The sequence below is a fragment of the Rhinolophus sinicus genome, linkage group LG07 (genome assembly GCF_036562045.2).
Source record: "Rhinolophus sinicus isolate RSC01 linkage group LG07, ASM3656204v1, whole genome shotgun sequence".
Lineage (NCBI taxonomy): Eukaryota > Metazoa > Chordata > Mammalia > Chiroptera > Rhinolophidae > Rhinolophus > Rhinolophus sinicus.
In genome coordinates this window covers 78354060-78367323 of record NC_133757.1, presented here as the reverse complement: position 1 = coordinate 78367323, position 13264 = coordinate 78354060, and the positions used below count along the sequence as shown (strand labels likewise).

Genomic DNA, 13264 nt, shown 5'->3' with positions numbered 1-13264 from the left:
CAAGGCCCAAAGCTTTGAACTGCAATGCTGGTTGTTCCTACTGGGTGACCTTGGTGAAGCCCCTTGGCCTCGGTTTCCTCATCTAGAAAATGGGCATAGCAACTACACCTGTCCAAATGTGGCCCTGAGATTGGTGAGATCATTCCCTTGCCTGGTGAACAGGGCTGTGGTCTAGGAGCTTCCCTGCCTGTCCACCTTGTCAAGTTTGGCGTTTGTAGCGAGAAGGTAAGGGGGCTTAACCAGGGGCCACCTAAGTCCAAACTGGTCCAGACAATAGGCTGAGCCCCAGGGGATGGGGGCAGCAGGACCAAGCAGAGCTGTGTGGCCTGGGCATGCCTCTCAGGCTCTTGAGCCTTACCCTGCTCACCTGCAGGTGGCTTCCCAGACCTACATGGATGGAGGGCAACTATGGTGCACCTGAGAAGGCAGGAAAAGGTCCAGTGACAGCAGTGAGGTGCCCGGGTGCCCACATACCACACACACACAGCCACGCTTAGAAATGTAATCTGGGCATCAGCACGCGCCCCGGGAAGTCTAGAAATCCTACACAACGAAAAGCCCCAAACAGCCCCTGAGCTGTGAGTGGCCAGGCCCTACCTGGGCTGAGTTGGCCCCGTCCCTGCCAGGGCGAAGGGCCTGCTGTGCCGCCTGCGGCCGGCCCATGCTCCAGGCGGAAAGCATTCATGTAAAACCCCCTCCCATAGGCCCCAGCTCCCATGTGGACCAGTGGCAGGGCTCAAGGCTCAGGGGGTTCCCTCAGCCAGGCGGGCCAGGCCCTCGCGAAGCTCGCTCAGCTCAAACAGCCTGACGTCCAACAGCTGTGCAGCCCGGCCCACCTCGGCCCGTGCCCGTTCCCGCTCAGCCCGTGCCTCCTCCAGGCTGCGCTCCGTTGCCCGCAGCTGGTGCTCCAGCTCCGTGTTGCGGGTCTCCAGGTCCTGCAGAAAGACAGCAGACAGGTTTGGTGGCCCCCACAAATGTCCAGGGTCATCAGCCCTGCCTGGGGCATCCAGTACCTGAGTGCCATACCCCCAGACCCCACTCTGGGCCAAACCCCCTCTGTCTCGGTGGCCTCCTCCCTGCCACCTCTGCCCAGGTCTCCGTGGTCCCCCATCAATTTGGAAACCACAGAACTGATCACGTCCCTCTTCTGAAAACCCTCCTGTGGCCCATCAGGCTGGGGACTAAATCCATACCCCTCCCACTTCTTGCTCACTCCAACTCAGCTTTGCTGGCCTCCTTGTGCGTCCTTGAACATGATGATTTCCTCCCCACCTTGGCTTTTGCACATGCTGTGCACTTTGCCCAGGAGACAATTAGGGAGCATGTCCCCAGCCTCCCTCTCCCTGGGACACTTTTGGAGGCACCAGATACTTTAACATCTCCACCTGCAGACTCACAGGATGTGCCCATGAACATTTCTTGGATGAAGTCTTTAGCGAAGCCAAGCCAGCCAGACCTAGGTTCAAATACAGGCTTCTGACCTTAGGCCGGGGATGTGTGAGGGCTCCATGGTGTCAAACACGGGAACTCAGCAGGGACTCAAGAATTGAGTGAATGGATGAACATAAAACATCGTACCCATAACAACCACTTACAAACCACTTCGGACCTTCCATGCATCTGGTTTTCCTCATCCTACTTATAACCTTAGGTGGATGTCTTCCTGACCTCATTTACAGGTGGAGAAACAGGCTCAGGGGGACCCACCAGGAAGGGAAGATCACAGGCGTGCCCCACACCAGAGGGTGGCTGCCCGTAAATATGGATACCCCACACACACCCTGGCAACCACACACACCTGCACCTTCTGCTGCGTCTCCTCGCGCTCCACTGCGTCAGGGGCCTCGCGGGGCCCACCAGCCTGGCTCTTCAGCGTCTGGATCTCCTAGTGGAGAAGAGTTTCTAGGGCCTGTGCTGGGTGGGGGTCCTGCTCCCTCATGGGAGGTCAGGGAAGGTGAGGCCTGGGGATGCACACACACAGACACACGCTCGGTACTCACCTGGTCCTTGGTTTGCACTAGGGCCTCCAGCTGCTCCAATGTCTGGCCAGGCCCCTCCTTCTCGCTGACTGGGGGGGGCTCCAAGACTGCCTGGGCCTCCAGCTCAGCCACCTGCATGGACAGGAAGGTCAGCCACTACCTGGGGAATCTGCCTCCTGCTCAGTCCAGCTCATGACTAGGCATTCACCCTCTCTGATTGGAGCTACCACCCACCCTTGGCAGGGAGGATTTTGAGTTCTGACACCCCTCTGTGGGGGGCTCTATTTCAGACCCATTTTATAGAGCACAAAACTGAGGCTCAGGAAAGCGACCTGCAGAGATCACACAGCCAGTGCGTGAACCCAGGACAGACGTGACGTGTGGAGGAACAGGCTCCACAGCTGCCAGGCCACTTGGGGTCTCTGGGAGGGAGAGGTCCCCGTACCCGCTGCCTCAGCCGCTCAGCCTCTGCGCGCTGGCCCTCCAGCTGCTGCCTCCATTGGGCGGCGGCGGCGTTGGCCTCTCGTAAGGCGTTCGCCAACTTGTTGTTGCTGTCCTGCAGCGCAAAGAATTCGGCCTCCCACTGCACCTCACCCACGGAGCTGCGGGAACAAGGCAGGGTCAGGGCAGGCGCTGGTCTAGGGGTCGCAGTTGGCCGGGGGCGGGGCAGTTTTAGGGAGGCGGGTCTCGCCGTGGGTGGGGTCTTGGCTGGGCGGCGCTAGGGGCGGGGCCAGTGTGGGGACGTCGGGGGAGGTGGATCCTTGTCCGGGGCGGGGTCAGAGCAGGCGTGTGGTGTCAGCTAAGTGAGACAGTGGGAATACCGCAAGGGGTCAGCCTATGGGGACGTGGCCAGACAGAGTGGGACTGGGAGGTTCCGGTAGGTTTAGAACTATCCAGAGGAGGTGGAGGGGGCGGGGACTGGGCCAGCCCCGGGAAGGCGAGGTCAAAGCAGGAGCGCATTCGAGGAGCACGGTAGGCTCCGGAAGAGGCAAGATTGGGGTTCAGCCTCCTCGTTCCCAGGCTTTGGGAACACAGTCAGATCCGCCGCCGGTCGCGCCCCAGCAGATTCTAAGAAGCTCCTCTCCCCTCCCTTCGTCCTGCTCCGCTCCTGTGCCCCGCCCTACCCCCCTCACCCCTCTGACAGCATCTTCTTGAGCCGCTCGCGTTCTGTGGGACCAGGGGCGTCGGCGCTCTGACTGCGGAACAGTTTCTCGTCGCCGGGGCCGTTGGTGCTGACGAGGGGGCTCGGGGGCACCTAAGGGCGTGGGCAGAAGCGGGGTCACATGAGGGGATGGCTTCAGTCAAGGACCGGTTACAATGTCATGGTTGGGGTCAGGGCTCATGTTACGACTGGCGTTGTGACAGGAAAAGCGTCCTCCCAGCACCGGGATGCGAGTGTGCCCCTTTCCTCCTCAGCCAAACTCCATGGCTCCCCATGGCCCCTTTGAGGTAATTCCAGGCCCTGGCCCCACACCTTGCTTGCCTGAGCTCTCACCAACCCCCCAGGAGCAAACCTGATGCAGGCCCGTCTAAACCCACTGAAATACTTGAAATCTGCCCAGGGGGAAGCAGTCTGAAACCTCTGTGCTATTCCCTAGGAATAAAGCCCCTCCCTGGAGCCTAATTTCAACATCCATTTCAGATTCTGACCGGAAGTCCGCGGCACCAGGCTGAATTCCTTATGAATCCACCTTGCTGCCTGGACCACGGGGGGCCAGCCTGCTTTTTCATCTCTGTAACCTTGGTCCAGCCCTGGGCCTGGCACACAGCGGGTGGTCAACAAATTATGCTGAATAAATTAATGGGGGAATGACCCAGGAACAGTTCTTTACTGCTCCTGTACTTAGCCATCCCAACTTCAGGTTTTGACTCTGCCATCTGACCTGGCTTTCTGGCTTTCCCTGACCCAAAACTAAGCCAGACTCACACACACACACACACACACATGCACGCACGCACACACACACACACACAGGCGCGCGTGCTTGCCATGGCACCTACACCCCTCCTCCATGGTCCTGGCCATGGATCTGTGAGCATTTGGTCTTGAACACCAGCACAGCACATGGACCCCCCAATATCGGTTGAGTGCCGGACAGGCATGGGACAGGGAGGGCTGACCTGGTGGGCAGTGAGCCCCAGGGCTGGACTGGTGAGCTCCCCTCCATCCTGAGATTTCTCCCTTGCCAGTCTTGCTGCTTCCTTCACTTCCTGGAACTTCTCAGCAAACTAGGGTGAGGGGGCAGGAACAGATAGTCAACAAACCCCTGGCCCCTCCCCCAAGGCCCCACCTTGTCACCCCCACCCAGTGCCAGCCCTGTCACTTAGGAAGGGACTTTAGGAACTGTGTGCATCCCCTCGTCTCAGGAACTGCAAGTGGGAAGAAGGCCTGGAAAATGATGCCCCAATGAGCAGAGTCAGTTTGAGGGTAAAAATGGGATGTTCATGGAAGAGGGAGCCCTCTCAAAAAGGGATCCCCATTTTCCTCTCACTGAGGCTTATTTCAGCAAGCTGAGCCTCAGATGGGTGCTAGTCTGTCTTTAATGCCTGGGACACGTGGAAATATCTTTGTATGACAAACAGAAAACAGGTTTTGTGCTCAGAGCTCTAGCCAGTGAGAAAGTGATTGCCCTGTTCTCATTTTTGTTGTATTAATGTTTACATTTGCTGCCCATACCAGCTTTCCAGTTAGGGTAGGATACGTTTTTTTGTTTTGTTTTTTCATTTTAAAATAAATTTCCTTAGTTTGAAAATAATGTTTTAAAGAAAATATTTACAGACATACAGCCACTTGATTTGTGCAAAGGGGCAGTGCAATTCACTGGGCAAATGGTCTTTTCAAAAATGGCCCAAGAGCAACGCATATTCATGTGGGAAAAAATACTCCTACCTTACACCACCCACAGAAATAAATTCACAACCTAAATGTGAAAGGAAAACAAAAGCTTCTAGAAGAAAAGAAAATTGTCATGCCTTCGGCAGGACTCAAGGGCACTAACTATCCAGAAAAACAATGGATAAAACAATACTGAAGTTTAGAGACAGCAGAGTGGAAGGAAATGATAATGTACTGCCAGGGTGTGTGGGGAAGTACCCAGCCCAGGGACCCAGAGAGGGGCAGGGTGTGCCTGAAATTGGTTGCAGGTGGCCTGCAGAGCTGGGATGTAAACCAGGGAACCAGGACGGGGCTTCTGGCTTATCTAATTCTGCAGCTGGGAAGGTGGAATGCCAGCACCTGCCCAGGGGCCCCAGTGCATCCAGAAGACCCACACCCAGCCCTGTCCCTCCTACCCCATACCCCCGAGACCCACCTGGGTCAGATGCTGCTCAGAAGCAAAGCCAAGGCCATAGACAGTGTTGGCGCGACTGTCTGCCCACTGCCCGAACTTCTGGGAGGTTTTGGTAAAGGTCATGTTGGGAGTGACAGTGCTGTTGATAATGGCCTGGGGAGAGGGGAGCAAAGTTCAAGGTTAATGGGACTGCAAATAATGAACGTGAGACCTTGGAATACCACTTTGTATTAGTGCCTCGGAGGTTCTGGTCTGAGCCGTTTCAGGAGGGAGACTGAGGCTCAGAAAGGGTCAGGGCTCCCTACTCCCTCTGCCCGTAGGCACACAGCAACAAGCAGACCCAGGCCTATTGCTGGGACCCCTGTCACCTGCTGCCCCACCCAGGCCCCGCCAGGACCTTGGCACCCCCGATGCTGATGATTCGGTAGACATTGCGGGTGGCATCGTAGAAGTAGGAGACAGTGAGCGCGTGCTTGCCAGCGGGGATCCAGTTCCGCTTGGTGGCTGGGTCAATCTGGAACACATGTGCCCGTGTGCTGAAGATGGGCTGCTCCCTGCGTGGGGAGAGGGCTCTCAGTGGGTGCTGGGCACCACCAGGAGCTCAGGGCCAAGCCGGTAGAGACAGGGGCTCACCTGGCTGTGGACATTGGTCAAGCTGGGCTGGGTGAGCTCCAAGGGGCAGCCAGAGGGGTGGCAGGAGCTGCTGGTTCGGTCTCTGGGAGGAGAAGGGGTTTGTCAGTGTCCCCCCAAGTCAGGCTGAGTGAGGCCAAGCAGGTCCAACCTCAGGACCCAACACGGGGTGCACCGTTCCCAGAACTTCAATCAAAAAGGTGAGGGAATCAGTAGGTCACTCAGAGCAAGAAGACCTTGACTTTCTCCACCCAGAGAAGCCCGCACCACACTCTGGGCAGGAGATGGGTCTCTGAGAGGAGCCAGGTGGCCCCTGACATCTCAGCATCCATCTCTCATTGTCCTGAAGGCCAAGGCCAGCACCCGCTCAGTACTTCCCCACACATTCACCCATCACTTCCCAAACCAGGGCCTCCAGCAAAAAGTGAGGCATCACCAAGTGCCTACTGGGAAACCAGTTCCCACAAGCCCCACAGAGGGACCCCTCCATTTCCACTCTAGGCCCCAGGCACAGACTTAGAGTCGAAGTCCAAATCTTCAGGGAACCCCATCCTAGTTAAAAAGACAAGATGTAGCCAAACAGGACCACCCAGGTGCCCACTGCCAGATCACCCATCAGCACTCACTCCCAATACCATGGGGGTTGGGCAGGACCCAGGATTGGGAGATGGTCTACCTAGTCTCTGCTGGTTCCTCTAGCCACCCCACCCCCACCAAAACCGGGAACAGCTGCCCAGGGTGACTTCCTGACCCTCCGGCTGCGCCCACAAACTTGCATCCAGGGTATCTGCAGGGGATCCAGGAGGGACCTAGGAGAAGGGGGGACAAATTGGAGGAAGGGATGCACGGCCAAGTGGCCTCCGTGGTCAGAGGGGGACGTCCCCCCCCTTCCTGGGCAGCTGCTGTCCTGGTCACAGGGTCTGAAACCGGAGCCCCTGGTGGGGGAGGGGCGGCAACTCTGGCCGGGTTGGGGGCGGTCCTGGGTCTGGCAGGGGCTCCGCGGCGTAGGGGTCCCAGAACTCACGCCCTTATGGCCAGGACTCTCCTGCAGAGACTTGCGCATTTGGGGAAAGTTACTCACCAACTAGTCATGCGCCTCGGACGCCGCCGGCGGAGGGGCTCCCGGAGGGGGCCCAACCCCGCCGGGTGCCCGGAATCCCCAATTGCCGGTGGGAGCGAAGCCCCACCCCACGCGTCCCAGTCGGGGGCCTGATACTCAGTAAGGATTGAATCCCCACCCGCGTCAGGAGCAGGGCGCCCGTACTTCGGTTAGTGAGGCCTCCGACCCTGGAACTTCCGAGATCCCTGCGACGCCCCCGACTCCAGGTCCAGAACTTCGGGGACTCATTATCTGCCTCCTCCACCCCAAGGTCCAGAACTTCGGGGATCGTCCGCGCCGCCCCCAATTCCTGAACTTTGGGGACCCCCTGCCACACTTCTATCTCCAGGTCTAGAATTCAGGGTACCCTCGCGCCGACCCCTGCCCCAGGTCTGGAACTTCGGAGACACATTCCTGAGACGCCGAGCGCGGAACTTTGGGAATCCTTCGCACTGTCCCCTCCCCGACCCGAGCTCCGGAACTTAGGGGCCCCTGAGCCCCCGCAAGACCTGGAACTTCGGGGCTCCTCCGGCCGCCCCCATCCTCGTGTCTGGGACTTCGGAGACACTGGCGCCCTTCCCCGGCCCTGGAATTTCGGGGCCCGCGCGCCCCGACGCAAGCTCGGCCGGCCGGGCTCACCCTGCCTGCTGGGCGCCCCGTGAGCGTCCGGGCGGAGTCGGGTGCGGCCAGCGGTGCTAACTCCCCGCACCGGGCGCCCGGCTCTCTCGATGGCTCCGGGGCTCGCGCCCTCCGCGCCGCCCTCCGTGCCGCCCGCGCCTTTGTCTGCGCCGCCGCCGCCGCCCGCGCCGCCTCCGGTCCCATCGCGGTCGGTCCCGACGCGGCCGCCGCCCGCCCCGCCTCCCCGGGCCCCGAGGCCTCCCGCAGCGCCCTCTACCGGCCCTCCACGGTGATGGGGGTGGGGGAGCCCATAGGAATGGGGAGAGGGGTGGGACTGGGGGTAAGGGCGGGGAAGGGGACTGGTGTGGGGGACCCAGAAACCGAGACGGAGGATGGGGGGGGAGGCAGAGACACAGGAGACAGACAGACGGAGAACTACAACAGTGTAACAAGACAACTGTGGCATTGCCAACAACCGTAGGGGATGGTGATCATTGGTATGTTATAGAATCCCTGAATCTAGGGCTTAGGGATTGTCGGTGTCCAGTTCCCACCGAATGGTGAGTCTGGTGGAGGTCCGCAGGCCTGGATTGCCACTTCTGGTCAGAGGGAGCCCGCCCTTCATACACTTGCCAGAAGCAGGTCCTCATGGGGCTGAGCTGCGATCACCTCCCCAGGCCTGAGCTTACCTCCAAGCTACACAGTGCTGTTGGCGGTGGGCAGAGGCAAGGAGGCTTTGCCCGACCGAGGCTCACAGTTTCCTGAAGCTCTGAGCTCTCTGACAACCTGAGAAGTTTTGCTTTTGGTCTCCTCTGTCACATCTCCTTTCCCTCTTCTTTTATTTCTGTTTGCCTGACAAGAATCACGCATCTAAATGCGTAGCTACTTTCAAATTACGTTTAGATGAATTCTAGAGACTTATTCCCAGGCCAAAATCTGAGTTTCCTCCCTCCAGGCCTTTGCCCAAGCTGTTTCCTCTACCTGGAGTGCCCTCTGGCAGGCATATATTCTGCCTGGTCCTTCAAGGCTCAGCTCCCCGCCCCTCTCCTCCTGGAAGCTTCTCTGACCATCCTGGGCTTGGAAGCGATCTCGCCCTGCCCTGCCCCCTCTCCTTTCCCTTTCTGTCGAATAAGTGATGTGTGTTACCTGTGTGTTAGTTCAGTGCGGCCAGGTCTGGGAGCTCCTGGAAGGCCAGCCCATCCTGGACCCCCAGCCTTACTGGGGAAAGAGGCACAGACTCAGTTTCCCAGGCTGCTTCTAACTTCACAAGGCATCTGTACGAGCAAAAGATTTGGCTTCGCTCTCAGGCCTGAAGCCACAACATGCTTGAACACTGTGAGGAACAAAGAGAATACCGTCTGTTCTGTGCAAAAGTGACTTTTCCTTATTACCAAAGAAATAATAATAAAGTAACTGGAAAGGTGCCTGCAGGGCCGAGGCTTCTGGAAGCTGCTTAGGGTGTGCTGAGTGCCAGCCGGCTACAGAACCGGGGCCACGTGGCCATTCAAGGGGGAGGCAGGCGAGGGGCCCAGGCCAGCTTTCCTCCTTGTGTGGGCAGAAGGCAACAGCATGAGAGAGAGTGGGGAGTTGAATCCTTTCCTGGACACCCCTCTCAGGCTCCAGGAGTGGCTGGGATGCTGCTGGCCTTGAGCAACCCTGACCTGAAGTTGTCAGTCAAGTCCAAACTGAGTGAATGGCTTTGTCAGTGCAGACCTGTTTTCTCACCTGGAGAATGGGCTGATGGGCTCTGGGCTGGGGTTGGGGAGGAGGCAGTGAGGATCCAGGTGACACAAGCAGCTCCTCACTCTCTCTTGGGTATAGATGGGTAGGGGGCTTCCCTGAGCTGCCACCCCTACCCCAGCCTGAGCCCACTTCTCCTTGGGCCTATCCTTGCAGGGTAGGCAGAAGCACCACCCCAGGGTGGCTGACTAGAAGTAACAGCTTTCCCTTGGGGCTGAGGAAGGACATGAGAGAATGAACAACCTGTCATAGGAGGCACCAAGCAAGGACAAGAATGGCTTGTTGGGCTCTAGGGAAGCAGTTTGCAGGGTGGCGCTTATGGCCTCTATTTATTGTGACCCAACCTTTGTACTAAAGCTAAATCTTCTCTCCTCCCTGGAGGGTTCCTGTCCCACCAGAAGAGGGGAAGTCTGTCACTCTTCTCCAAAGGGACATGCCCAACTACATGACATGAGTCACAGTGGCCACCTATATCTGTTGTGGCATGATTTGGTTACCATCCACCTCTTTCACAGCTCTGCCCAGCACCTGGAGCAAGCCTGACATACAGCAGATGCTCTGTAAATGCTTCCAGAAGGAAGGGATCGCTAGATCCCAGCATTGGTCTTTGGTGGCCTCCAGAGTCATATGAGCCAGAAAGTGACTCCCAGCCCTGCCTCTTACCAGCAGTGTGACTTTAAAGAAGCCAGTTTCCCTGTCTGTGTCCTAGTTTCCCCATCTATAAATGTGCATAAGAATGGTACCCACTTCTGAGGTTTCCTGTAAGGACCCAACAAGTCCTTGTATGAAGAGGGTGTGATCCTAGGAGCTTAATTAATGCTCACTGTTATAAACATTATATTTATTCTTGGCTGTCTGGGCATGTGGTTTTGATCCTGAGCAAAGTTCTTAAGATTTTCTCTGTTAGAGGTTGAAGGATTCCAACCAGGTGTAAATTCTTGGGGACAAAATTGGTCCAACCTGGTGTGATATCCTCTAAATATTTAGCTTTGGGTCCCTTATGTGCCCCTCCAGCCATCCTCCTCTTCCTTCTCCCCATTCCCCCAGCCATGTCCAGTTGGGCCAGCTACCAGAACTTATCCTCTAGGAAAACTCCTAATCGTCCCTCAACGCCCCACCTCCAATGTTCTTTTCTGTGAGAAGCCCTCCCTCCTCTTCCCCTAGATCTTCCCCAACACTTTCCCTCCTGGCCCAACTGTGACTCCAGGGGGCTGCCAGTGTCCGTGTCTAACTCCGACTCTGCTACGCTGAGGCACCTCAAGAGCTGGGCTGAGGCTTCCCTTTGGCTTGGCATCTCCTGGCATTGGGTGGATGCATGGGGGTTATGGCAGAGGAGAGTTTGATGACTCGATATTGGTGATAGTAACTCTGCCTTAAATTTATATCCAACTCAACTTCTGCCCAAAGCTAAGGTTAATTCATTAAACAAACAGCCCCCAGGAAATAATGGAACCCGCTGGCTCAGGCCCAGGCACACAGGTGCTTGAGGAGGGAAGGGGTCCAGTCCTGGGTTATGAACTTGAGCTCCCAGGACCTGGGCAGATCAGGGGTGGGAAGTGGCAGCACTTGTGCCCCCTCCCAACTCCAAACCTGGATCCCACAGACCTAATTACCCTCATTGCCACGTGCACTAATTACCTCTGTGGTGCCAGGTGGCTGGGCGGGGGCTGCTCCACTTTTGGGAGGTAGGTCGGGACCGATTATTTTTGGCTATGACGTCCTTGAAGGCTCTGCCATCCACCAGCGTGAAGGGCAGAAAGTGGGGCGGAGAAATTGCGGTCACGACAGGAGGGACACTGGGAGATGTGTGGGTCGGGTTGGCCCAGGAGCTCCCTGAGCAGGGGTTTTGGCCTGAGGCCTGAGGGTCTTTGGCACATAGCTGGAGGTGGCAAGACCTGGAGGGGCTGAGAATCAGCTCTGAGGTGGACTGGTCTGGAGGCCTGTTTTAAACGTGGCACCATCGGGGGGAGAGGGGCTTGCTGTGGAGGGCTGGTCAGATGGGCCTGGCTGGGAACACCAACCACCACTGACTTGCTGTGTGTTTCTGAGCACATGACTTCCTCTCTTTGCATCTGTCCTGAGGGATCAAATGGGGATAATAACTCACAAAGTGTGCTTTGGGCAGAGGGCACAGCATGTACAAAGACCCTGCGGTGGAGATGGGCTGGGTGCGTTGGAGGAACAGTGGGGAGGCCAGGTGGCCAGAGTGAAAAGAGAGTAGGGGATTCTGAGGGTTGAGGGGGTCACAGGCCAGGTGGGGCCTCATGGGCTATGATAAGGTGTATGGGTTTTATTCTAAGCGTACTGGGGAGCCATGGGAGAGTTTGGAGCCAGAGAGGGAGAGACGTGATCAGATTTACACAGCAGGCTCCAAGCTGGTTTTTAGCTTTTAGGAGAGAACCAGGTGACTGTTTATGTGGAAAATGGGCGCAGAACCTCCCTGTCTCTGAGCCTCAGTTTCCTCATCTTGGGTAGAGTCCTGAGGCTTAGCCAGCCCCAGCGCACACACTAGACCCTCAGCCAGGGAAGCTCTCCTCCCCCGAAACTCCCAAATTCTGGCCAAGCAGTCTACATGGGCTCTCCTTTGCCTGCCCTGTCCTCCTACTCTCCTTCTGTGGCCTTGAAGGAACAGCTGTGGGAACAGAGAGCGGGAGGCCTCAGGGAAGGCGGAGAGGAGGGGCTCCGGGGGCCGTGTTCCTGCTTGGTGACAGCCTACGCGGGGCCGACGGGTGCTGAATGTTCTTGCAGGAACTGGGTGACTCACATGTGGCAGCCTCTTCCCTTGATCTGCTAAGGGAGGCCATTCCTGGTCTCCAGGCACAGATTGAAATCAGGATTCACCTCTCTGGGACGCCCCCAAACGAGTCCTCCCTCTGCCTCCCAGGATCCCTTTAACTGGCTGCACTGCTCACTTTCCTGCTCCTGCACCTTTCATGGCTCTCCTGGAGGCTTCAAAGGGAGAATCCAGCTCCCTATCACCATTGGCCACACTGCTGGACCCCACATCTGAACCTCTGCACTCATCTCCAACGCTCCCTCCTCCAGGAAGCCTTCCCAGACTCCCTCTACTCCTCCAACCCTGACCTCATAGGAGGGGGCTGTCTCTGCCTCCACCTCAGATTGGGGCTTCTCAGAGTCCAGGCTCAGGCCAAGGCCTCTCAGGGTCCCATCATCACCCAGTGGGGAAGGCCACAAAGGGGACACTGGGGAGGACTCCTGCTGTGGTCGCCCAAGACAGGACCCCACGGGCCCAACCTCTAACTTCATTTTTATAGAAGAGAAAACTGAGGCTCAGGGGATTTAAACCAATTCTCCAAATCAAAACTGGCCAGGTGGAAAGCTTGGCTTTAAACCCGGTCTGAGAGCCAAGCCCTGCTCCCTGCAGCCTTTGGAGCCTTATTTACACACTGGTAGGGGAGGAGGCATCACCTGCCTGCAGGTAGACTTGATACAGTCTGGGCTTAGACACCCAGGGTGGGAGAGCCTGTCTCCATGGACACATTGGGGGCCTCCCTGGGCCTCTATTTCCTCCTCTGTAAAATGGTGGTTCCTTATCTGTTAACTCATGTTTATTGAGCACCTCCTGTGTCCCGACACTCTGGGAGGCCCTGCCCTGAGGGAGTGCACAGCTATCTGAGCTATCTAAGATGGATGATAAACGAGAAACAAGTAGGATGACTTCCGACAGTTTATGCAAAGTAGAGAAAAACAGACAAAGCAACAAGCAAAGACAGGTAGTTGGTGGAGGCTGCTCAGAGAAGGGGAAGAGCATGTGCAAAGGCCCTGAAGTGGGAATGTGCTCAGCCCCTTGGAGAAGCATTGAGGACGCAGGTGTAGCCCTTGGGGGGATAGTGAGGAGCCTGGTGGGCAAGGAGCCTTGTGGGCCCCAGCAGAGTGTGGACTTTATA

The 13264-nt window shown here is 57.3% G+C and overlaps 1 protein-coding gene across 4 annotated transcripts; it reads right to left on the bottom strand.

Moving 5' to 3' along the window:
* Window positions 1-488: 488 nt before the first annotated feature.
* HOMER3 (homer scaffold protein 3) lies at window positions 489-8426 on the bottom strand. 4 transcript variants are annotated; one of them, XM_019736870.2, is made up of 10 exons: window positions 7638-7845; window positions 5903-5984; window positions 5667-5823; window positions 5291-5422; window positions 4101-4208; window positions 3113-3234; window positions 2425-2581; window positions 2001-2111; window positions 1799-1885; window positions 489-935 (listed from the first exon to the last, which is right to left on the bottom strand). In XM_019736870.2, the coding sequence occupies exons 2-10, from the start codon at window positions 5914-5916 to the stop codon at window positions 744-746; spliced, it is 1080 nt and encodes a 359-aa protein (XP_019592429.1). In that variant the 5' UTR covers window positions 5917-5984; window positions 7638-7845; the 3' UTR covers window positions 489-743. The 4 variants fall into 4 exon arrangements, with proteins under 4 accessions (XP_019592429.1, XP_019592430.1, XP_019592431.1 ...); XM_019736871.2 differs by lacking the exon at window positions 7638-7845 and adding an exon at window positions 8306-8426 and having other exon boundaries at window positions 610-935; XM_019736872.2 differs by lacking the exon at window positions 7638-7845 and adding an exon at window positions 6981-7096 and having other exon boundaries at window positions 610-935.
* Window positions 8427-13264: the final 4838 nt, after the last annotated feature.